This window comes from Cynocephalus volans, chromosome 6 (assembly GCF_027409185.1).
Source record: "Cynocephalus volans isolate mCynVol1 chromosome 6, mCynVol1.pri, whole genome shotgun sequence".
Taxonomy (NCBI): Eukaryota; Metazoa; Chordata; class Mammalia; order Dermoptera; family Cynocephalidae; genus Cynocephalus; species Cynocephalus volans.
The window spans coordinates 112,448,504-112,473,822 of NC_084465.1; the positions used below are offsets into that span (position 1 = coordinate 112,448,504).

The 25,319-nt window shown below is 46.7% G+C and overlaps 1 protein-coding gene across 1 annotated transcript; it reads right to left on the reverse strand.

Moving 5' to 3' along the window:
* Window positions 1-818: 818 nt before the first annotated feature.
* PDILT (protein disulfide isomerase like, testis expressed) lies at window positions 819-25,319 on the reverse strand. The gene is made up of 10 exons (XM_063101100.1): window positions 25,118-25,319; window positions 17,440-17,646; window positions 11,285-11,418; window positions 9,977-10,114; window positions 6,964-7,074; window positions 6,747-6,872; window positions 6,116-6,236; window positions 3,562-3,740; window positions 2,060-2,149; window positions 819-1,052 (listed from the first exon to the last, which is right to left on the reverse strand). The coding sequence occupies exons 1-10, from the start codon at window positions 25,317-25,319 to the stop codon at window positions 819-821; spliced, it is 1,542 nt and encodes a 513-aa protein (XP_062957170.1).

The following is a 25,319-nucleotide window of genomic DNA, read 5'->3' on the forward strand; positions in this document are numbered from 1 at the left end:
TGAAGTGGCAGCAAAGAGACCAATTAGGAGAATTTTGCAGCTGAGAAATGGCGGGTGGCTGTCGGTGGAGATGAAGGGAAGTGGGTGGAGTCAGATGGAGGAGTGGGTGGGGTCGTGTGGAGGGAAGTGGGTGGGGTCGTGCAGATTGACAAGTTGCTCTTATGGTAGTAAAAGGAAAGAAGACAATGGGGGGTGATTCTGGCATTATTGCTTGAATAAGTGGGTGACTTACTGAAATGTGGAAGTCTGGGGACAGGTTTGGGGTTGGGTCATTTTCTTACTGTGCTAAAATCCAGCATAAGCAAATTAATCCACCTCATTTGAAAGGTTTAGCCAAACTCTGAAAACCCCAACCTGGTAGGAGGTGGTGCACAGTGGTTAAGCCACAGTCTCTGGAGTGAAATTGCCTGGGATCGTATCTCAACAGCTTTCTAGCTTTGTAAGCCTGACTGGTGGCTCAGAAGCTCTGTGCCTCAGTTTCCTCATCTATAAAATGGGGATAATGAAACCTAGCCTCCAGTGATGTTGTGAGAACTAGATGCGTGACCAGCATGTTGCAAACACTCAGTAAATGTTGCTGTTGTGACTTCCCTTGCAGGCCTTTCTGAACTCCAAGGCCAACAGCTCTTCTAAGGCAGCACCAACCAGAAAAGAGAGGTAATGAGTAAAACAGGGGCTAAAGACATGCAGGGCCTTTATTATCCAGCCCCCCACCTGCCCCACCACACTGATATATAATTTTTTTTTGGCGTAAATCCACTCATAAAATGATGCCAGGCCCTGAAAACTGGGCATCTTCCCTCTTGGACTTGGAGAAGCTAAAGTTCTTCCTTGACTTTTGGTTTCTTCCCTGGTTTGGGAGGTCCCTTTGGCTCAGCCACCACCACCTTCTTTTCAGCCGTTTCCTTCTGCACAGCAGACTCTCCCAGCTGGGTCACGTTCTCCAGCTCAGGCAACCGCTGTCGAGGTAACTCTTTCTCTGTGAAAGGTGCCTCCTCTTCCTCAGCCAATACCTCCTCTTCTATCACTTCATGTTGCTCAACAGACAATAGCTATTAAGGAAGAGGAGAGAGGGAGGGAAGGAAGAAGGAGATAAAGAAATAAAGAGACAAGAAATATGTGATCATTGTGACTATAGTTGTCAAGGACTCTTTTTCTGGAAGTGTCCACAGAGAATCAGTCTTCAGCCTGGAGGGTCCTCACAGACGCTAATGGTCCATTTGGCTTGGATGGTAAAGTGCCCACCTGTGGTTTTTCTCTTCTAGTGTGAGGACCTTTGGGGGATGCACCCTTCCCCTACTCGAGGTCCCACCCCTAGGTCCAGGACTGGGCAGGTGACCCAGGCTTAGCTAATGAGATTCCTGTCTAGGACATTTTCTGGAACTACTAGGTGCTTTCTTTCTAAGCTGGGAGGATGTTAGTTTGCAGCTGTGGGGTAATCTTGACCTTCTGTGAGAATGAAGCCAACACAGAGGAAAACAGAGAAGGGAAGATAAAGAGAGTTTGTGCTTCTAGACCCACCCCTGCCTGATGCTCTACCAGATGTATGGGATAGATTCCCACTGTTGCCTAAACCGAAGAGTAGTGTCTCTGACATTTGCAACTGAAAGACTCCTAACTAATACAGATGGCACCTTCCTAACTAATACAGATGGCACCTTTCAGCAGATGGCCTCCCTGAGGTATGGTCAGAGGAGAAGGGCGATTGTGGGCCTACCCATCAGGAGAATAATGCCAGAGGGTAGGATCCCATCCAGACATCGGCTGGTGTCTCAGGAAAGTGAACCGAGAGAAGCAGCCCTGGGAGCCGTGTGTACCTCAGAGCCTTGACCCTTCCCGTGTTTGTAAAGTCTGACACATCTGCTTCCTCACAATAGGTGCCCTTGAAATAAAGGTGACTGGTTGAGGCACCCAACCTAGATGGTTGTCCATCCATCCTCAACCATCAGGGAGCACAAAATTCCAGACTCTCGGCACCTCTTTTCTAATCCGTTGAGTTGCTGGCAATTCCGTGTGGGACAGAACAACCTGGGGTGCTGCTGCTGCTGCTGCTGCTTACCTCACCCTCATCCGTGTCCCTGGTCTTGACTTGGCTTTCCAGAAAGTCAGAAAAGCCCTTTATGGTATGTTCTCCCTTGTACGGTACAGCCTGGGGAGAAAATGGAACAGGGTCAGGACAGCGGCCCCTTCCTGCCAGATGCTCGTGGACTATGACATAGGTAAACCCAGGTCAAATTCCTAACCTGGGTACACTGGACAGATTCCTTAACCTCTGAGCCTCCATTACCATGGCTCTAAGATGAGGATAATAAAAATCCCTGCATCACAGGCTGCAATGCAGTGGATCAAAGGACGGACTGAGGAACCACACTGCCGGGGCTTGAACCCTGGCTGCGTTACTTAGCAGGGCGGTCTCGTTGCTTAATGTCTCTATGACTCAGTTTCCTCATATGTAATATGGAGATAATAATAGTACCTACCACGCAGTGCTGTTACAAGGATTAAATGAGTTAATATATGTAAAGGGCCCTGAACAGTGCCCGACTCACACTGAGCGCTGTATGCATTTGCTGTTCTGATTATCACTATAAGAACAACAATGGGAATTATTATTTTGCAGCACATCTTGCACATGGTGGTACTCAGTCTTCTCTAGTTCCCTTTCCTCTTTCAGTCTCTCAGAAGGCTGAGAAGCTGGTTACTGCCCACTGGTTGTCTAAACTCCCTTCCTGATGACTTCAGATCAGCGACACTCAGCCTCATTTTCCCCGGCTCCCCTGCGTGCATCTTCTGCACCAGGAGGACGGCGTCTGCTTCACTGTGCTGCGGTCGTCCTTCTGCCACTGCTTCGTACACAGCATATTTCCCACCTAGAGTCCGCAGCCCCTCCTCTGACAGGATTTAAACCCCTTCCATTCTTTAGAGTCCCATGTCCTCGTGAAGACTTCCAGCCACACCTTCCCTCCCAAATCTGTCCCTCCCCTCACTCCAATCACATTTAGAGAGGGACCCGGACCCTGATGACTTCTCTCTCCCCTGCTCAGCCATTCTCTTCTGAGGAGCAGGAGCCTTGGCTCGTGCTTCTTTGATTGACACCTGTCCCCACGTGCCAAAGCGGCACAGAGAGCCTGCTCCATCAACCCTGGTGATGGCTGAGGATGAGAATCCCAAGGTAAAGAGATGCTGATTGTGTGTCTCTAGTGTCCCTTCTTCCTTCCTCTGCCCCACCCTCTTTATTCACGTGGAGATGCCTCCCGCCTTACTCCGTACAGTCTGGGTAGAGCTCAGCCCCCGACTAATCACAACACCCACATCCACTTGGCCACAATGATTGGGTCAGGGGTGAGCAGCTGACTGAAGCAGTACCTAATTACAGTGAGTCTAAGGACTTTGATGGAAGCTACTGGAAAACACTCTTTGGACTATTTGAGAGCACAATAGAGGCTGAAGCTGAGGATGAAGCTGGTTTGGTAGAAAGCAGAGCTGGAGACAGGGAGAAACTGAGTCCCTGATGAAAACTTATCAACGTTTTTAGCTACGTGGATCACAAGAGCCCCTCACTTGTTGAGAGTCGGTGGAAAAAAGTCTAAAGAATAGGTACTGGTCCAGGAACATCAGCTGAATGTTGTTTGCCATGATGTTGATCTTGGCAATGGTGACTGTGGAGTGGTTTTGATACTTTCTGCCCAGCTCCTCCAGCACCGGGAACAGCGCCGTGCACTTCTCAGACCAGGGAGCGTCTGCAAGAGAGGGCGCTGCTCAGGCTCCAGCGGCCACGACTGAGGCCGACGCCGCCCACCGCAGCCTCTGCCCTTTGCAAATTGGTCCCCCTTTCTTAACCACACGTCAGCTATTTTACATCTCAGCCACAGTCCCTGATGTGATTACGTGCATTAGAAAACAAATTAGCCCAGTCCCTTTCCTGCCACATGCTCACTCTGTCAGTGCTAACATTTTCTTCCAGTCTGTTTTTTTTTTTCTTTTCTTTTAGCATACTATTCCACTCCAGTCAGAGGAGAAAACCAAGAAAAATACTACCTAGATGATTCCTCATGCTCTGCCAAAAAGCACGCGTGCGCGCGCGCGCATGTGTGTGTGTGTGCGTGTGCATGTATGTGATTGTGTGTGTGTGTGTGTTATAGCACAAGGGTTATCCAACAGAGGTTAAGCTGCTCACCCAAGGTCATTCAGTAATTAGGCAGAGAAGGTGGGATTTGAAAACAGGCTAGTTTGACTTATGACCCTTATATTACAAGTATAACACAGTATAATACAGTATAATATAATATCTCATCCTTCCACTGAAACTCAGAGCTCAAAGTCTCTGCTCTGCAGGAGGAATGGCCTCAAAGGCCCTCAGACACTCCACCTTTGGGTGATCATCCCTCATTTACACACCAGGTGCCTCCATGACCCCCTGCCAGCAGCATCTCTGGCCACCTCTCAGAGCCTGATGGGCCCTGGGTCAGAACAGGACGGGGCATAATGGCTACAGCCCCAGGGAGCAAACCTGACAGCCCTGCTTCCAAGAAAATGAAGCTGCTGTTGCCTTTTACCAGAATCAAATGGCGTCTCCTAACTCCGATTTCAGGGAAGTACAGAAAGGCTACCCCAGCCTTTCATTTAAAGGCTGCAGATTGTGGTGATTCAGCCACACAGACTTAAACACCAAGAGCTCATTTCAGTGAGATTGTAAAAGGACTGCATGAGGCAATCTGGCCCTGTCTTACCTTCAGAGAAGCAACGGCATCAGGGCTCATTTTGAACTTTTTGCCCTGCTACTTACTGTGTTACCCAAGGTAAGGTAATTAGCCTCTCTGAGGCGGGGCCCCTGATCTGTGCCTTGGGGAAGCCACCACACTGTCCTCACGGGCTTGTGTCACACACCTCACTAGAGCAGGTGTGCAGACAGCAAACTTGTGCTGGGCTCACTGTATGCTCACTAAATGCTAAAACAAAAGAGATGTCTGAAGTAACTTTGGGGTCACCTCCTTCTACGTCTCAGGATGGGAGAGAACGCCTCTGGCTGTGGCTGTCACATACAAATCAAAAAAGTCGGAGAAGGGTGACACTCCTTAGAGGAGCACTGGAAATAATCATAGTAACAGGAACAATAACAGCAATGACAGTTGTCATTCGTCAGGTGCTCACACTATGTGCAACACTGTGCTAAGTCCTTTACATGAAGGGTTTGGACCCCACCTCATCTCGGCCATTTAACAGTCATATAAAGCCAGAGGCAGGGGATTCTGTACACAACTATGGGTGTAGGAGCTGGAACCAGACGGCCTCCGTGCAACTAGTTCCAGCACTTACTAGCTGTGTGACGCTGGAAAGTTGCTTCACCTCCCTGAGACCTGTTTAGTACCTGTAGAGTACGAACAATTAGCAGCTACTTTCAAAAGGATATTGTGAGGACTAAGTGAGGTAATAGGCCTGATACCCTGCAGCATCCAATCAGACGGTGGCAGCCGTCAGCATCACTATTGCTGTAAATAGCCACAGGCCTGGTGTATTAGTCCATTTATGTTGCTATAACAGAAATACCTGAAACTAGGTAAAGAACAGAGGTTTATTTGGCTTATGATTTGGGGACAGCTGCATCTGGCATGGGCCTCAGGCTGCTTCTACTCATGGCAGAAAGTGGCAGGCAGCTGGCTGGTACAAGCAGATCACATGGTGAGAGGAAGCAAGAGAGAGGAGAAGAGGAGGTGCCAGGGTCTTTTAAACAACCAGCTCTTGCAGGAACTAATAGAGCGAGATCTCACTCATTACTCCCTCTCCCCCAGGGAGAGCATTAATCCATTCATGAGGGATCTGCCCCTATGACTCAAACAGCTTCCAGTACTGCCACATTAGGGATCAGATTTCTGCATGAATTTTGAGGGGACAACACACCCAAATACTATCACCTGGATTACATGAGGCATTCCGTACATTCCAAGAATTAGATTTGGGGCACAGAGCTGCACCGTAGCTGACAGCGTCTTGATCTCATCTCTTTGGGTATGTGAAGACTATCCTTGGGGGATTCAGTGCCCAGGAATTCAGAAGCAACACTGGAAAAGTAATGTTGGGGCCTGGTGCCTCCTATCACCTCTGTGGAGGTACTTACAGAACATGACAAATACGTCCCTTTCCTTGTCAAAGATGACCACGTTGAAGTTCTCCCCCACGAGCTGCTTAACCAGCCCCTGCTCCCAGTATTTTGGAATCTCTTCGCTGGATTGATGTTTCTAGAAAGCAAATTCAAGAGGTCTAACAGTTTCTAGAAAGGGTTCAAATTTGGGGCTCCCCACCCTGACTGGAAACAGCGAAGGCTTTTCTCTTGTGTTTTTTGGTTTGGGTTTCACAAGAGCCTTGGGAAAGAGTTCAAAATGCTGAGATAGATCACAAGCTGTGCCTGCTTCCCAGAGCCTAAGCATAAATATGGACAATTTCCCCTTCACATTTGGGTCTTTATTCTGAAGGCTCATGTCACATAAAACTGTGACATAATAAAATTTGTTATGCATATTAACCTGTGTTATGTATATTAACCTGTGTTTATCAGGTGATTTTTCAGAGACTCTTCAGGGGGTTGAAGGGATGTCTACCCTTGGCCCTACTTGTGCAAATCAATAAATTGGCATGCAGACATTTCTGGACTTAATTTACAATAACCAGGGCAAGCAAACGGCCTCAGGGTCTGCAGGTCTTGGATTCCCATCCAAGAGCCCAAAAGAGCGATGGCACACTCTACAAACCTTGTTCTGGAATTCTTTCGATGCCAATTTATAAGGGCGAATTATGGGACCATATGATTCAGAGCCTTTGGAGAAAAACAGCAGCATGTGATTCAGGATGTGCAGTTCATAAATGAGATCCTTATTCTGCAATTAACATGAAAACATGTCATCCTGAGCACACACTCAGCTACCCTCCCCAGCTACCCTTCTCCAGGGGACCGCCTTGCTTACTGACCTCAGAGTTGTATTCAATCACGAAATCTGTAAGGTGCTGTTTTATGACTCGATTGAGATCATACTTGTTGGTACTGTCATTAAGCAGTTCTTGCCATTTCACAATTTTCCCCTTGGACAAAAGAAGAAAAACATTGGAGGGCAGTCACTTCCATGATACAGGCACTTAATAAATATAAATAGCACAATTATCCCCTTGGATAAAAGGAACACACTGAGGCATGGTGGCAGATGTAATCCATAATCGAGGAACCTGCTAAATATGAATGGCAGGGCAGATTATCCTGTGGGTGGAACATAGGTATGTGGCCCTGATGAAAATCTCAGATCCACAACAGGGATTGTAATTCACAACCCTAGTTGTCAGTCTCTGAAATTCATCAAAATATTTGTGCAGAGGCTGAGCAGTTTCTCACACACGACTCCCCACTAATGACAGAGGGTGTCAGGGATACTAACGCAAGCCCATTCCTGGGAGACTCAGGACTTCCCTGTTGGATGATTTTGATGAACTTTCTTAGAACCCCACTGCAGTCAAAGACTCATCCCCCAAGCTTCTTCCCTTTCAAAGGGTCAGACCTTCCTCATGGTCCGATGGCTCTCAGAGTCTGTCACAGCTCTCTGTTTTCCTTCAGAGGCATTTTCCCTAATAAATATTTTGTGTGTCTAATCCTGACTGACTGCTTCTCAGAAGGACCTGTATTAACACAGGGAATGATATAATTCTCTGTAGCTCGGGAAGGAGAAAGAAGCAGCTATCTCCTAATTTCTATTCTATCTCCTTCCCTTCATCTCCCCAATCCCACCCTGGTTCAAACCTCTCCCCTGGACTCCTGCAGAGTCTCCTACTGGTCTTCCAGCTTCTCTCCTTGCTGCCCTCAATCCACCCCGCAAAGTTCAGACAGAGTGATGTTGTCAGAACACAAACCTGACTATGCCATTTTCTCACTTAAACACTTTATAGCCCAAGTTGTCCTCCAGATAAAGTACAGACTCTTTACTGGTCATAATAGTAGTCTAATAATACTAACTGCAGAGCTCACGTTATGCCAGCCGCTGTTCTAAGCATGTTATATGCATGAACTTATCTAATCTTCATAACATCTCATTGAGCTGTGCGCCATCAACTCTCCCATTTACAGACGAGGGACCGAGGCACAGAGAAGTGAAGTAGCCCAAGGATGCTACGCCCATGAGAGGCGGAGGAGGACTCAAGCCCAGGCAGTCTGGCTCCAGGGCTCATGCTCTTACCCATTAAAATATACCAGATCTCTCTCAAATGTATTTCCCAAGTTTGCTATTTGGTTTTTGATTTTGTGATGGGGTTTATTCTGCAGAACTTATAAATTTTCGTGTGGCCCAAATCTATTGGTATTTTTCTTTTCATCATTTCTGGGGTTTCTGTCTTGCTTTATAAAAAACAAACTATCCCATGGCATCTTCTACTCTTTCTAAGATTTTATTTTTCATACTTTTGAGTTAGGAATCAATCTGGAATTTAATTTGGGATAAGATGTGATGTATGGATCCAGGTTCAGTTTTTTCCCAAGTGGCTACCCAATTGTCTCAACACTATTCACTCAGTAGTACATATTTCCTCAGTAATCTAAAATATCATCTTTATCACATACTAAATTTCCGTTAAGTATTTGAATCTATTCTGGACTCTATGCTGTCCCATCCAAAAACACAAATCAGGTTATTTTACTCCCCAGCTTAAAACTTTTCAATGACTTCCACGGTCTAAAAAACAAAAAAAGTCTCAGAGTCTTCTCTGAAACTCAAGCACATCTGGGTATCGCTCCACCTACCTCCTGCGTGGCCTTGGGCAAGTCACCCAGCCTCTCTCGGCCATATCTGTAAGTAACACGGCTGTTGTAAAGATGTGGCTTTGTGTGGGGAGAGAGTAAGGCACGTCCCCAGGAACCGGCCACAGTGTCTAGAGCAGCATTATTCACTAGAACTCTCCGTGATGATGGAAATGCTCTGTAAATCTATGCTGTCCAATACCATAGCCACCAGTGACATGTGGCTATGGAGCACTTGAAATGTGGCTAGTGTGATTGAGAAACTAAAATTTTAATTTAATTAATTTTAATTAAGTTTACATAGTCACACGTGACTAGTGGCTGCCACATTGGATGGCTCAGGTCTAGATCCCAGAGAGGGAGAGGAGGAAGGTACTCAGTGGGCACAGATCCATGAAAGGCCCTGTGGATCTTTCTAAGGGTTTCAGTCTTTACCCTATTATTATGACGCCATTAAAGGACTTTCAGAGGGGAGGAAGGGAGTGACCATCAGATGTGAATTTTGTTAAGACTGCTCTTTAGAGGACAAGAGTAGATCGTTGGGTGGCTGTTGCAAGAGGCTGTGGCAGGTGATGGTCACTTGACCTGGGATGGTAGCAGTAGAGACAAACAGAGATAAATAGATTAAAGGGACATTTTGGATAGAAAATCAATAGGATTGGAGTGATAGGTTGGTTATGAGGGGTGAAGAAGAGGGAGGTGTTAGAATGGTGCCTGGGTTTTCTGGCTTCTCAACTGGACGGGAGAGATGGTGGCACCATTTACTGATTGAGAGAAAGAAAACACTGAAAGAGAACTTGCAGAGGAGATTGTGACTTTGGGTATAGCCATGTTGTGACATCTGGTGATGCACATGAAGGTCTGGAGATGAGAGAAGTCTGGCTGGAGATGGGTGTTTATAAGTCATGGGTGTATAGATGTTAATTGCTGATGGTGAAAGGTGAAGCATGGACCGGAAGAAAAAAGGGCATGGGACTGAGCCTTGATGAATGGGGTGCACCAGGTAAAGGAAGGAGGAGGAGTTTACAGTGGAGAATGGCTAGAAAGGCCACAGAAACACCAGGAGACTCCGATTTCACAGAAGTCAACTAGTCCAACGCCACTTAGCTCAAAAGTGGCAGAACCAGAATTTGTATCCCCAACACATAAACTTTCCCCTGCTTTAAACTAGAGACACCCTCACTAGCAATAGGATCAAAGTCCTACCTTTTTAAACACCAGGACGCTGTCAAGGGTGACATGGAAACGCCCAATGGAGTTTCCAATCGCTATCACCCCAAACGTGAGCTCCGGGAAGTCTTTGATCATGTCATAGAACAATTCTGCTACTTCTTCCTCTAAGTCCTGTGTGAGGAAGAACGCTTGGTGAGGCTTTGGTAGGAAGCAGAGACATCTGGCTTATCTAAGGGCAGGATAGAAATGGTGGTCAATCAGTCTCCTCACTTTTCTAAGTTCTGGGGTTTTGTTGGGTCACTGAAAACCCCTTTCATGAATATTTCATGTCCAGAAGGCTTCTCTGGCTATGACTAAAGCCACCATAGGCAAATCCTCAGAGATTAATGGAGAGAATTGATAAACTTGACCTTTTCCAATTATTAAAGTTTCTTTTAACCTGAGGATTGAGACTTTTTAACATTTGTTCCTTTATTGCTTTCAGTAGAGGCAATTGACTAGAACACATTTGGTAGCAAACGTGAACTTGGTATCAAGATTGACTCCAGTTTCAGCCTTCACTCTTCAGCTTGAAAGGAAATCGGGCCCAGAAACGCTGTCAAAGACGAGGATGACAAGAACAGGCACACACGCTCCACATTTGTAAACAAGACGCCAAAGTCCTGACTTCTACTGAGACAGGGAGGATTCATCAGCTTACAGTGAGTGAGCTAAGACTCACGAGGAACTCATGCTCTAAAAGCAAAAATAATTTGCAATTTATCTATAAATACAAAAAATAAAATTAATAAAAATCTATCGTGAGACATTTTACTATCATATCCAAGCTGTTTGTCCTTCCCTGCTGCACCTGTGATGAGGGTTGGCGTATTTGCAAATGGGTGCGTGTTTATAATGCGTTATTGGTTTTAGCATATGGGGCTGTTTGGGGAGACTTTAGGGAGAGAGGCTGGCCTGGCCCAAGCATGGCTGGTGGCTGTCAGAAGCATAGAAAGCAACGGTTCTCAAATGAGAAAATAAGACATTCCCTTATTCAACAATGTTCTCAATGGACCCCCCAAAAGATGAGTTACACTATTAAAACCAATTGAATGAATATGTCAGTCTCCTCTCCTTTCTTTCATTCCTGTCCATCTCTCTGGCCAGCTTCTCTTACCACTCCAACTTCCATCTTGTCTTTCTTCATTTAAACCTTGGAGCTCCCCTAGAAAACCAGCTTATTGGATGGGGAAAATTGGGTGTGGAACAACCCAAGTGGCAGAGTCTCCCCACCTCACCCCTTCCCAGACCCAGCACCTCCTATCAGTCGAAAAGCCCCCTCCCACCTCTTGACCTCAGTACCTGGAAGAAGCCAATGATGACCAAGGGCCTGGACTTTACAAACTCTACCACCTGCTGGCTGTTGTTGAACAAAAATGCTTTCTGGCCAATTTGTCTTCTCAACCAAACAACCAAGGCAGTAGATTCAACCACTCCTGGAGAGAGATACAGTCAAATGGATCCCATAGAAGTTTCCTCTTGAACTGGAGCAAGACCTGTCCTCCCCAAGTTTAATGAGTAGAAGTATCTTGTCTTTGGCTCCCACCCATTAGAGGCAAAGGTCAGTTCCTCTATTTCCCCTCTCCCCCACCTCCAAGGCATGGACATTAACAACAGCAGCTAAATGTTATGGGGCACTTACCAAGGGCCAGACACTGTGCTGAGTGTTTTGCATGTATTAAACTTTCACAGCAACCCTATGGGACAGATACTCTTACTGTCCCCATTTTGCAGATGAGGAAATCAAGGTTCAACTTGCCAACAGCCACCCAACTAGAAAACCTGGGGATCAAAGCTAAGAGGAAGCATTTCCAGTCTTCCTTCTTATGCACTCTCCAAGGTGACAGGAAGATGGATTTATTTTTCAAAAATATAAATAAAATATAAATAAAAATACCAGCCAGCTCTGTAACCTTGGGAGTATCCCATTATCCCTCTGTGCTTCCAATTTCTCAGTTGAGACCCGAATGTCCTCCAAGGTCATAGGATCCTGACTTCCATTTTTCAGCTACCTTACAGGAGGTGCCAAGCATACAAAAGGCTTAGCTTCTAAGGCTTTTTAGGACACACATACCATACCTGGGAAGATAAAATGGTGAGCCCAAATGTACGCAAGGCTATATACAGATGGAGTATGTTCCCTAGGATAATTAACTTCACATGATGGCAAGTAATTAAAGTATCATTTTATATCCAAGTCTGCTATAGAACAAAATAGAACATTTTAAATGAGTTTATGAGATAAAGCAGTATGTGCTATAAGTTGCTTTGAACTATATCCACAGATCTTTATTCATTCACTCATTCATTCATTCCTTCATTTGACAAATACATACTGAGTGCCTATTATGCTATCAAGTGCCACACTTTGTCCTGGGGATGTAAAAGTAAGCAGAAACGAACACATCACCACCGTTTTGCGGCTGTCATTCTGTCAAGGAAGACAGTCATCAAATAATCACCTGAATAGTGTATAATCACACCCAAAGGAAGTGTCCAAAAGCAAAGGTCTGTGAGTCTGCAGCAAAGATACCTGACAGGCTGCGAAACCAAGGAAGGCTCCCTGGAGGAAGCCACACGTGCACTGAGAACTGAAGGGCACAGAGGTGCTAACTAGGAGGTGGCAAGGAGAGGGAGAAGGTCTGGGCAGAGCACAGGCCCCTCCCCCCAACGCAAAGGCCCTGCGGCAGGGTGAGTGACTGAAGGGGCGTGATGAACGTTCCCTGAGCTGCCATGTCAGCTGCAGAAGGACTCTGCTTTCAGTGCCTTTGTCTGCATTTCCTAAGGACATCAGGCCTTTAAAAAACTTATAATGAAGTATGTCTGCATGCAGAAAGGAGAACAAATTACAATGTGCGGTATGATGAATTTTCACAAAGCAAACACACCTGTGCAACTATTATCCACATAGAGAAACAGAACATCACCAGCCCCTCAGAAGTCCCTGTCATGCCTCCTCCCAGCTCCTCTCCTCACCCGGTGTAACTACTGTCCTAACATCTAACAGCGCGCACGGTCTGCCGGTTCCTGAACTTCGTATTCGCCCATGCTGTTAATGCACTTGGAGATTCATCCCACTGCTGCGTAGCGTTCCACTGAGTGAATATTCCACAGTCCGTCTACCCATTCTCTACTGACAGGCACCGGTCATTTACAGTGTGGGGCCACTATGAATGAATTCTTGTGCATGTCTCTGGGGCACAGTGTATGCACTTCTGTTGGGTACACGGCCAGGAGTAGAATTTCTGGTCACAGCAGATGCCATGTTCAGCCTTAGGAGACACTCATACAGATAAGGCTATTTAAAAAGCCCCAGTGAGTCACACCTATAGAAGTTCACATGAGGATTACATGGTGGCTTCAAGAGACGGAGAGGAAGGGAAGGCTTCATGCCACCCTCAGACCATGGCACTCCCCCCGCCCACTGCTGTCACCCCTCCTCTGAGATTTCAGCCTGAAGCTGAGTTTCCATTTCCACAGTGTTCACAACCATCTTTAGGAAAAAAGCAGGCAAATATGGAAACACACTCTTTTTCTTTTTTTTTTTTTTTTTTAAATTTTATTTTGTTGATATATATTGTGGCTGATTATTGCTCCCCATCACCACACTCTTTTTCTTAAAGGCATTTGCTGGCAAAATTATGGTGTAATTGCACTGAAAGGGATTGGTTTAAAAATTCTGAAAATATCAAAAAAAGATGGACAAAACCCTCCAAATGAGTTAAATTTCAGGTCATCAGAAGCACCGCTCTGATCGTGCCTTGTTCCGCCAGTGCCCCTGCCCGGGCCGGCCGGCCTTTCCTGAGCTCTGCACGGGCAGCTCCCTCTGCTGACTGAACTCTCAGTGTCTCTTCTCTTACCCCACCCACCCCTACCCAGTTATTCTCTGTCTTGTGACCTGTTCTATTTTCTTCACTGAGTATCACTTTCTGAAATTATTTTGATGATTTTTTGTTAACTTGCTCGGTGTGAGTTCCCAGGAGCTCCTGTAATGCCTGGCACACACTAGGTGCTTAAGAAATCATCCTAGGATGAATGAATACTTACGTAAGCTGGCCTGAGGGAACTTGATATCGGCCACCTTCTCTGGGATGTAGGAGATCTGTTTACCCCTGGACCCCATGGGACTGAGGTAGCTATGAATTTGGCAAATAGTTTATTTCTGAGTGCCTGCAGCTTGGGCACTGTCCTCACGGGGCATGGTGCCTCCCCTGGCACTTGGCCCTGAGACAGAGGACACAGTGACAATTGAGGTGTGAATGTTATGTCAATGATTGACTGGGGCCAGTGTTTGGCTGCATATTTCCAGGCACAAGCTGTGAATGCATCATTAATAGAGGCCCTGGGGGCAACCTCTCTCCCTACAGGGAGGTGGCCAAGGCCACATCTCCCACCGTCAGTCCTTGGAGATTAGAGGAGATCAGGACTGGAGCTTTGACCTAGCAAGGACTAAATCCCACCTGCCTCCTAAGAGAAGTTTTTGTAAAAGTCACATGGCAGGGGACTGTCAGAACTGACATTACTCATTCAGTTTAGAAAATGAGAAACAGGAAGTTTGGATCTAAAATGCTTGTTCAAGTTACCATAGCAATCCCATCCCATTCAAATTCAAAAACTACTTATTAAGAATCTAATTGTTCCAGGCACTGGACTAAGGTCAGGAAACTAATAGTTTGATAATTATAATAAACACATCTCCCATTTATTTAGAGTACAGCACAATGTAGAGCAGGGTTCAACAAACTACAGCCTATTGGCCAAATCTGGCTCACTGCTTGATTTTGTAAATAAAGTTTTATTGGAACACAGCCACACCCATTCATTGACATATCACTGCTTTCATATTGCATCAGCAGAGTTGAGTAGTTGCAACAGAGGTTTTCTTTCTCCTGAGGCCTAAAATACTTATTATCTGACCTTTGCAGAAAAATTCGCTGACCCCACTGCTTACTAGTTTGGGTGCTTCAAGGAACTTTTCTGTGCCTCTGTTTCTCCATCTGTAATAGCACCTGCTACACTGGGCTGTTGTGTAATAGCAGCTCCTACATTGGGTTGAGAAGGGCCTAGAACAGTGCCTGGAATACAGTAAATACTGCAGGTATGTGTCAGGTCCTGTGCCTTGCCAGCAATCCCAGGAGGTAGATATTTTCACCATCCCCATTTTACAGATGAAGAAATGGAGGTTCAACAAAAGGAAGTGATTGTTCCTCAGACATGTAGTAAGGATTTGGAGCTGGGGGTGTGATGTTAATTCTGGTAGCCTCTTCAGAAGAGCCAAGAATGGAAGTGAAATCAGCCCCTGCCCTGATGATGCTCTCAGTAGAGTAGACAATGAGTAACAGACACAAATCTGCAAGTGAGGACCTTGATGGGGGAAGTGCAGGTGCTGTGGGTCTGTAAAAGTGGAGACAGCACCCCAACCTGAGCAGTCAGGGGAGACTTCCTGGAGATGATGATAAAGCTTTCTGCATGGCAGAGGAAGTCACAGGAGCTGGCTCCCATCACAAAGGCAGCTCAGAGGTCAAAGGCTTTGGGGACCTTTTCTGCCAGCCTCACCAATGGTCTGGAAGTTTTCACACTGTCACCTTTCTGCCACTAAGTGGAGTCAGGTCTCACTTGTCCTTCAGGAGGGAAGGGCATCCCAGCACCTGGGCCACTCCATGAGCAGATATGGACAGTGGCAAAGTAACCTGGGCTTCTCATTTCTTCACAGCCCTCCCCAAAGCCAACACATCACAAAGGGCTCCTCACTTGGGATCAGTGGGTCCCTAATGTTGAGGGGCATCACTCAATATCCACAGGACCCTGTTACACTTCTTGCTGTGTGATGGAGATGCAAAAAAGATTACTCAAAGCAACATGAATGCAATGAGAAGCCCGAAGGGACGGCACCTCAACAACTCCTCTGTTAGAAGGAGAAACTGGGTACAGCCCCAATTCAAAGTTAGCTTCTGCTTTTACTGTAAAGACAAGGAAGTTTCACCAAAAAATCAGTTGATTCAATCATTTTAAAAGGACACAAAGACATGGGCAATGTAACAAAAGTTATTTACAGCTAAGTATAACTTAAACAATAGCTGTAGGCCATTGCCTCCTAGCTAAGAACTTTTGTCCCGTAAGTTTTTTAGCTAAAGAGCCCTGTCTAAAAATCAAATGAGAATCAAGATTTCTAACCCTCTACAGGAGGCAAAAGTCTCTGCCGCTTCTTTCACTGCTCCTGCCCCCTCTCACCATCTCTCCTCTTGCACCTACATCCACTGCCCTCTCCACAAGCCTGTTTGGAGCCACAGCCCTACAACGTCTCTGGTGTAACCGCCCTGAGCTTCTCTTCTGCAGCACCTTCCTGGGCAAGTCTGCCCTGTGTCTCTCATGCCCCCTTGTGCCCATTCTGAGAACTGTAAGGCATCCTGTGGCCCCTGCAGGTGATGGCAGCAATTGCTGGCCACTTGGTTCTTGCAACAACACAATTAGGCTTGCTAGAAGCTGCTGTATAGCAGACCCTGTGAAAGGCAGTCCCAGTTTCCTGAGACTCAATCATTCAACACAAATCTAATGGAACATTTTACCAGTGTAGTAGGGGCTATACGGGGCACTTCTGTGTTTATCAACTTTATTACAACCATATATCCATGCATCCATCCACTCTGCACCCATTTACACATTCATATATGTAACTTTTAAAAAATTAGGACCTATCATGTGCCACATGGAGACACATAATCCTCCAAACATCCTCAACATCAAGATAGGGCTTGACACGTGGTAGGCTGTCAATAAATTGGTGTCAAATAAATGAACAAGTGAGTTAATGAATGATGGTAGAAGTTAAAATGTTTGGTAGACACTCCATTCAAAACCTGTCTTGCTCTATCATCTCCCAGTCTCCTTTTTGGCTAACTAGGGCTTCCTTGGTTTGTACCCTGTCAGAATTATTCTAAAGTGGAAGACTGGGGACAAGGAGGAGTAGAATTAGGAACTTAGTCTCTGGTCTCTGGTAGTTTATTAGCCATGCACTCCATGCTCCCACTTCTTGGTGCTTCTAGGACCTATCAGCTGAGATGTAGGCTGTGATAGAGGTAGCTACATGTCACCAAAACTCATTTGCCCTATGGACTCAGAGCTGAACCATATTTCTCAGCCTTTCTTGCAGTTGGGTGGGGCCAAATAACGGAATTCTAGTCAATAGAATGCAAATACAAGTGATGTTCGCCACTTCCAGACCAGGGCCATGAACACCATCCAAGGAGGTGATATTCTGCCTCCTTACCTCAACTGCTGGCCAGACACAGAGGCAAGAGCAGGTGGCTCCAAGATTCTAGAGAAGGGTAGAGCCACAAGGTGGAAGGAGCCTGGGTCCCTGAGAGGCTGTGTGGAGCAGAGCCTCCTACCTCCATCCTCTGACTGTCAAGTGGGCTTTACATGAGCATGAAATAAACTTGACACAGAAGCACCATTACCTTTGCAGCTGATGGGCTCTAACCTGTTGCCCTCAAAAAACAGCTTCAATTGTGGGGCTTTCTTAACCTCAAACTCCTGCTGAAGCTCCTTCTCCATGGTGATGTCCACTTTGCCAAAACTGAGCCTATTCTTGCCTTTGCCCATGATCCCCATGGCTTTGCCCAGCTCCGCAGCCATGTTCCTGGATTGCTTTGAGGATGGGTTGTTTGAAAGAGCCAGTGTAAAGACAGAACTTGCAGGAGCTTCTTCCCCCTCCCCATCTCCCAAGGTGGACTCTGTTTGGCCTGCTTAGCTCCCAGGCCTTTCTATTGCTCAGCTGCTAATGGGTAAGTTTTCATAAATATGACAGAATGTGAGACATATTATGAAATTAGACAATTTGGCATATGTCCACCAGGGTTCTTTAGGTTCAGTAGTACTGGAAACAATACACCTTTGGGAAACTTAATCTCTCTAAGCTCCACTTTTCTCTTGTGTAAAACGGGGAAAATAATATCGGCTACCTCATGGAGTTGTCAGAGTTAAATGAAATTTATTTAACAGTTTATAAGGTGCTTATTATTTTCCAAGTTTTAAGTCATTTACTCCTCCCAGTAACTGTGTGGGGTGGGTATCATTATTATTATCTCAATTTTATAGATGAGGAAACTGAGGCACAACAAAATGACCTACTTGCCCAAGACCATACGACTGTGGAGCTGTAGCCAGGATCCCAACTCCCTCAGTCTGGTGGCAGAATTTCCACTCTCTAACCTCCACTAGGCATGTAAAATGCTTAGCATAATGCCCGGTACATGGAAAGGACATAAATAGTAATTCTTATTACTATTACTATTTCTGTGGTCAGAAACTGGAGGGGGGAGCCGGCCCGTGGCTCACTCGGGAGAGTGCGGTGCTTATATAGAAACTGGAGGGGGGGGTTTCATGAGCGCCATCTGGTGGAATGTCACAGGTAAGGAAGGCCAGTTGTGGCGGGGGGGGGGGGGGGTGGGGGGGGGTGACGATGCTTCCCTAACTCCTCTGTGCCCACCCCCTTGGAGAGAGATGTGACCCTCTCCATTAAAAGATCTGATGCTCTGGTTTCCTTGGCCCCTCACATTGCTGGGCAGTGAGGTGGGCGTTGGGGAAGCCCTTTTCTGGAAACAGCCTCAGGGAGCCAGCAAGTGACCTTGGGAAGTAGGCTTTCTGGCTTAATTTCTGGCTTAAGTGGAAGGGGACTAAAAGGTATTCAAGTCTGCCTTTCTTCCTCCTTGTAACATGGTGAGGCTGCAGGTCACTCACTGCCCCTTGTCTGGGGCAGGTGGACCAAGCTGAGGCAGGGGCTCATTGATTCCCTTTCAAGCCAGAACTCTTATCTTTCTGAAACCCCATTTCCATCTGGAGCACTTCAAAACAGTGCAAATCACCTCCACTGCTGAGGGCATGTTCCAAGTCTAAGAGAGAGGTCTTTTGTAAAGCACAGCCCAGAAAGCTGGGCCCCAGGACAGCTGGCACACACCCCACTGCCAGGCAGCCCATCTGCTCCTGCAGTGGAACCCGAAAGTGAATGATTCTTTTCATTAAACTCCCAATCAATGGATGGGAAGTGGGGACTTTGTGCCTCTCCCGTAGGTCAATGCCTCTCCACCGCCTGCTTTATCACCATCATCACCTTCGATACCCTCCATCCATCAGCAGTGGCAGGAACTGGCCTTCTGCCAGCCACTCTGGTCCACAGGCCTCTCCCTGGCTTCCTTGTGGATTTGGCCATGCTGAGCTCAGGGTTCCTGATTGACACAGCATCCAAACCTGAGTTTCTAAGGGCAGAAGCTCAGGGCAAGAGAAACACTTGGAATGATTGTCCAAATGGTCGAGCTTTTAGAGGTTTCACACAAAGTCCAGTGCCCCTGAGTGTCTGAAATGGAAGTGAGAGAAAGGAGTCGTGGCAGCTGGAATGATGCGATCTGAGCACTAGATGGATAAGACCTAACAGTAATAGTCATGGGGATTCATTCATTTCATTCATTCATTCATTCATTCATTCATTCATTCATTCAACAAGTCATTTCTAGGATATGCCATATGCCAGCCACTATTCCAGGTATTGGGGATATAACAGTGAACAACCAGATAAAAATCCCTGCTGTCACTGAAGAAGGCAGAAAATAAACAAAATAAAGAAATAAAGTATATGTTGTGTTAATATTGTGCTCCATAAATATATAGTTATTGTGGGTCAATTAAGAAAAATAAATGAAAAAGAGAGAAATAGAGAGTAGAATAGTGGTTACCAGAGGCAGGGAAAGGGAGCGGGGACAGGGGCTGGAGAGAGGTTGGTAGACTGGTGCAGTTACCTCTGCCTTAAGGAAAAGCAGTAATGACCCTAGACAGCTCCTAATAAATCTTATCTTGGCCTCTCCGTACTAAAGATAGTCTTTCCTTTTTTCCTTGACTCATTCAAGTTAATTTTGAAGAAAAAAACCATGGGCCATTCATTCATTCACTCAACATCTATGGAGGCTGCCATGTTTCAAGCACAACGCCAGATGTTAAGACTCAGGAGATGAGTAAGATCTGCCCCCTTGGAATGTGCAAGTTTATTTTTTTATTTATTTTTTTTTTTTAAAGTTATTAAAATGCAACTTTTTATTGATATTCAACTCTGTACCCCACGGAATGTGCAAGTTTAAGAGTAGTTTTGATACCGTATGGCAAATGCTATGGAAGGGAGAAGCATGGAGACTGTGTGAGCACGTGGGAGGCCCGGACAGTCTAACTAAGAGTGAGGTTGGGCACGGCCTCCTGACAGGAGGTTAAACCTCACAGTCTAAGGCAAAGACAAGGAAGAACTGGAGATGGCAGAGAGATTTAGGAGGTGGCATCAACAAGACAAGTTAATGGTTTAGATGCAAGAATAGAGAGGAATCAAAAGTGACCTTGAGGTTTCTGACTTTGGCACTGGGCAGATGCTGGAGCTGTTGGTGAAAGCAGGACCTGAGAAGAAGCAGGTTGTTGAGACCAAATCAAAGATGCTGAGGTCTGTTTTGGACACAGTGGCTTTGAGACACGTAAGGGATACTGGAAAAGAAAGGTCCCACTGCCCACTGGCTCTTAGGCCACCTCAGAGAGATGAGAAACTGAGCAGCAGCTGAGGATTTGAGGATTACTGGGGCAGTCCCTGTGGGCAATGCCTGAAAATCCCTTTTGTAAAGAGCCCATTTATCCTTGGAAAAAAAGCTTTAATAATGCTTTCCCCAAGCGATTAGTTTTTCCAAAGGTCACTTCAGAAGGCCTGCCAGTTTTTGAGAATTCATTCTGATTTAAATTGTGTATTGGCAGGAGTCGAAGATTCAAATTTAATGATTTTAATTGAGTGTCTCTTGTAGATAACAAAATCACTGCTGGGGTTGAGTTCACTGCTTTCAAATACCAGCTGGTGGGAAAGCTTAAAGTTTAAATTATTTAAATTGGCTGTTATCAAATGCAATTAAAGAATGTAAAATTGATTGGCCCTCTCTGTAGCCCCAGGTTCAGTGTCAATCCCTAAGTTATAAGACACAATGAACCATGAACTCACCCTTCCTCAGTCTAAGACATGAGGGGCAGCGGCCAAGCCAGACAGGCTGCTCAGCTGCTGCAGCTGGAAAGATTGTTTCTGAGGACAAGCCCTAACCACTAGTTCTGCACCTTGGGGCACCCAAAGTACAGAGTTTAGACTATTTTAACGACATGCATAGCATTTGCATTAGTCCATTTCTGTTGCTTGTAACAAGATACCTGAAACTGGATAATTTATAAAGAAATAAAATTTATTTCTTACAGTTTCAGAGGCTGGGAAGTCCAAAGTCCAGGAAACATATCTGATGAGGGCCTTCTTCCTGGTGGGGTGACTCTCTACAGCAACTCAGGCTGTTGCCTGGTGAGAGTGGAATGAGCAAGAGAGAGCTAAGCTTCTCACTGGCTCTCCTTACAGCCATCAGAACCACGCCCATTACTCTGTGAATGGATCAGTCCCTTCACAAGGGCACAGTCCTTACAATCTAATCACCTCCTGAATGCCCCACCTTTCAATTATCAAAATTGGATTTCCTCTTAACACTGTTATAACGGGCATCAAGTTTCCAAAACATGAGCTTTTGGGGGACACATTTGACCCATAGTAGCACTTTTTAAAAAATTTTTATTAATATTTCTTTTTTACATTCTATGTTATTGTAGAGCAGTTAGGAGGGAAAGGGAGAGGTGAAAGGGGAAGGAAATGGGATGGAAGAAGGAGGGAGGAGGAGGAGAGGGACTGAGGCCTGTGGCACCCCCACATTCCCACAGGGGAGACCTGTGGGCTTTCAGCAGTGGCTTGGTCATTGCCAGGTTGGGTGCAGATGGCAGGGAGGTGTAGCAATAGCCCTCACTCCCCACCACACCAAATGAGGAACCTGGGGCCCTTCTTGATGAGGCTTGCTGGTCATCACTGGGCTGGCTGAGCATGGGGGGGTGTGGCTGAGATCCTCGGCCCCCCACTGGGGTCACCTCCTGCAGCCGCTCGGTGGTCATCGCTGGGTGGTTGCTCATGTGGGGGGCATGGATGAGGCCCTCAGCCCCCTGTCACCCCAGCTCAGGAGAGCCCAGGGTGCCTCCTGTGGTGGCTTGGTAGTCATTGCTGGGCTGGTTGCTGGTATGTGGGGGGGTGGACAAGGCCCTTGGCCCCCCACTGCCCTGGCTCAGGAGATCCTGGGGCATTTCCTGCAGCAGCTTGGTGGTCGTTGCTGGGGTGGTTGCACTTGTCAGGGAGTGTGGCTGAGGCCTTCAGCCCCCATCCTCGGGACTTGTTCCACGTGTCGGAGAGCTTAGCTGAGGCCCCGCCCTGCCCCCTTTCTGGCTTGGTAGCCCAGGGGATTTCCGGTGCTTCTAGGTGTTATAGGTGTTCTATGGTGAAATGAGACCTTTACTAGTTATCAAACTTAGTCTCTGGTTGTGGTTACTTTTTTTTTTTTTTTCAGTTCTGTGTTGGATTATATGCTGTTCCCACCACTTAAACTGTACACTGGAACTAATTTGATGTCCTTTGCTTACTTCTAAAATGGGGGAATTTCCTGTGGGGACCAGTACTTGAACTCTGTGGTTGAGCTAAATTGCTGCTTTGCTGCCAATTCCCTACAGAAGGCTTTTGGTGCAGCTCATGTTTTAGTAGTTTTGTAGGTACTTCCGGAATTGGTGAAATCTGGCACACCTGGGTTGTATAAAACATTGGTCTGGGCCTGAGTCTTTTCATCAAACCCCTTTCATCAAAGGGGTCTTTGCATCCCTTGCAATTCTATATTCCTGACCAGTCTCCTCTGAGTGGCCCTGCACTGACTGGGGGGCAGATCAGCTGTCCTTGCTGTGCCCCAGTGTTCCCCCAGTGGGCCCATCTCCCCCACCGCCCATGCTCCAAACACTTCCCAGGGAACGGGCCATGCTCTGGTCCCTTGTGATGACTCACAGGCCTCTGAGTGGCCCCTTGGTCCTATGTGGGTCCACAGGAAGCCTGTTGGTGCTACTGCTGACCTGGGGGGCATGAAGGCCCTCTTCTCCCCTGCCACCTCCAAGCAACTCCATCCAAAGGGTACAGCTGCAGCTTTTGCTGGCTCCTGCTCTGTGTGCTCAGCAGCTCCAGCCTTAAAGTGGCCATGGCACAAAACTGTCAGAGCAGTTTTTTCTTTCTCTCATCATGGCTTCTCCCACCTTCATGCACTCTGTAGGTCTTTCCTCCTCTTTCCCTGAGTTCTAGCGGCCCCAGCTTGGTTGTCATTGCTTTTTAATAGTTGTAAATTGGTTGATTTATGGGAGAGAGTGACCCTGGGGATGGTCTATTCCACCATCTTGACCAGAAGCCCCAGAGCAGCATTTAATTAATTAATTTATTTATTTTAAATTTACAAATTCATAGCTTTATTTTATGGTATACTGGACCAAAAACATAGCAGCATTTTAAAGAGTTTCTCATGTCTTGTGACATTCATGGCTTAAACTGTAAAGTGCTTGAGAAGAGAAACCAAGACTCTTTCTCTGGGATCACCACAGAGCCCACCCAGGGTCTAGCACTGAGCAGAGCTGACTCAAAGTGGTGTGAATAGGACACAGTAGCTCCTGCCTGTAGGGTGCCTGCTAGGGCCTGGGGACTACCACTCTGAGCCCACTTTTGTCCTCACAACAGCCTGCAAGGGAGGAATGATTACCTTGCTGTACAGATGAGGAACTCAGCGATGACAATGACAGTGAAGCTAGTATCTTCTTAAGCTCTTATTATGCACCAGCCCCTGTGCTAATCATATTAGCCCACCTAATCTCCATGGTAACCCTACACATTATATAATGTTATTGAATCCCCCATTTTGCAGCCAGGTAAAGAGAGGCTCAGAGTGCTCAAGATCATATGCCCAAGGTCACTGGCAGGTAAGTGGCAGAGCCCAGTGTTTGAATGTAGGACCTTAGCCTCTAAAGCTGACCTTTGCCACATTACACTGTACCGGCTGGATGGGAAATAAAAGGGAGTTTGTAGAAGGTTATGGTTAGAGAGGGGCAAATGGAAAGAGGGAGAAAGGGCTGTCCCAGAACAGCAGTGAGAATAGGAGGGAAGGCGGACATGGGTGGAGGGTGGCTTGGGAAGGGGCAAAAACCAAGACGGGAAAGGCGCCCTGCCCTCCCCTGCCCTGCTCAGCTCTGCAACATCAGGCTCTGCCTGGTCTGCGGGAACGTGGGCACTGGTTAGGCTTGGCACATCCTGGAAGCAGGCCTTGGGGACTGACACAGAGCCAGCCACTTTCCAGGAGTGGCTCTGATGGCAGGATTATGAATCCAGTACTTACATCTGCTTCCTGCATCCCCCAAATCCTTCCATGGGAAAGTGGTACGGCACAGGGTCTGTGATCCTCACTTGTGCTGTGTGATCTTGGGCAAATCACTTGGCCTTTCTGAGTTTTTGTTTCCTCAGCTATAAAATAGGGCAATGTTTCCTCAGCTATAAAATAGTGCCCGCCACCCTGGGTTGTGAGGATCAAATGACTTGACACTTCACGAGGTGCTTAGGACAGTGCCCAGCACACAGTGAGTGCTCAGTGGTGAAGGCTGCTATGAAAATCCCTTATGCTGTGTCCAGGGCACAGCTCTGAGTCAGCACCTTGGGGGGAAACAGGCTGTTCTCACCCCACTCTCTGCTGATGCCAAGAACAACAGTCCAAAGAATAAAACAGATGTGTGAAGCTCAGATGGCTAAAGCAACAGTCTACAACATCCCTGCACACAACTGCTATCATTTACAGCTCTCTAGTCATGCTCCCGAAACTTAGCACATCTCGTTTAGTCTTCACAATAATCTAGCATGGTCATTATGTTTTTGCCCATTTTACAGAGGAGAAAACTGAGGCTTAGATTGGTAGACACCTGAGGGTAACACCTGGCTCCTTGTCTTCAGTGGGACAGAGGAGCCACGTACAAGTCTAAGGTGAAAGTGGCAGTAGAGTCCATTGCAATTTGTTTAACTTCCTTGGGCCTCAGTATTCTCATCTGGAAATGGGGAGAATGTTACATATATATATGTACTTTTTAAAATTAATAATGCGTTCTCATGTGTTTAGCAATAGGTAAAACTCCTCTGGCCCCAGAAGCAAGGAGGCAGGCCTCACCCTGCTTGTCACCCACCACCCCGGAGGGGACACTCACGGAAAAGCACCATGAGGAAGCGGGTCTGGTTCAGCATCTGGGTCAGGCCAGCGGGCGTTAGTACCAGCAGGTTACGTTCCTCTAGGATGTGCAAGGGCTGGGATATGTTGAAGCTGGGAACACTGGCGTCCACCTCTGGTGAGCTGTGGACAGCGTGGACACAAGAAGCCACCAGCAGCAGGGGCGTCCAGAGCATCTCCAT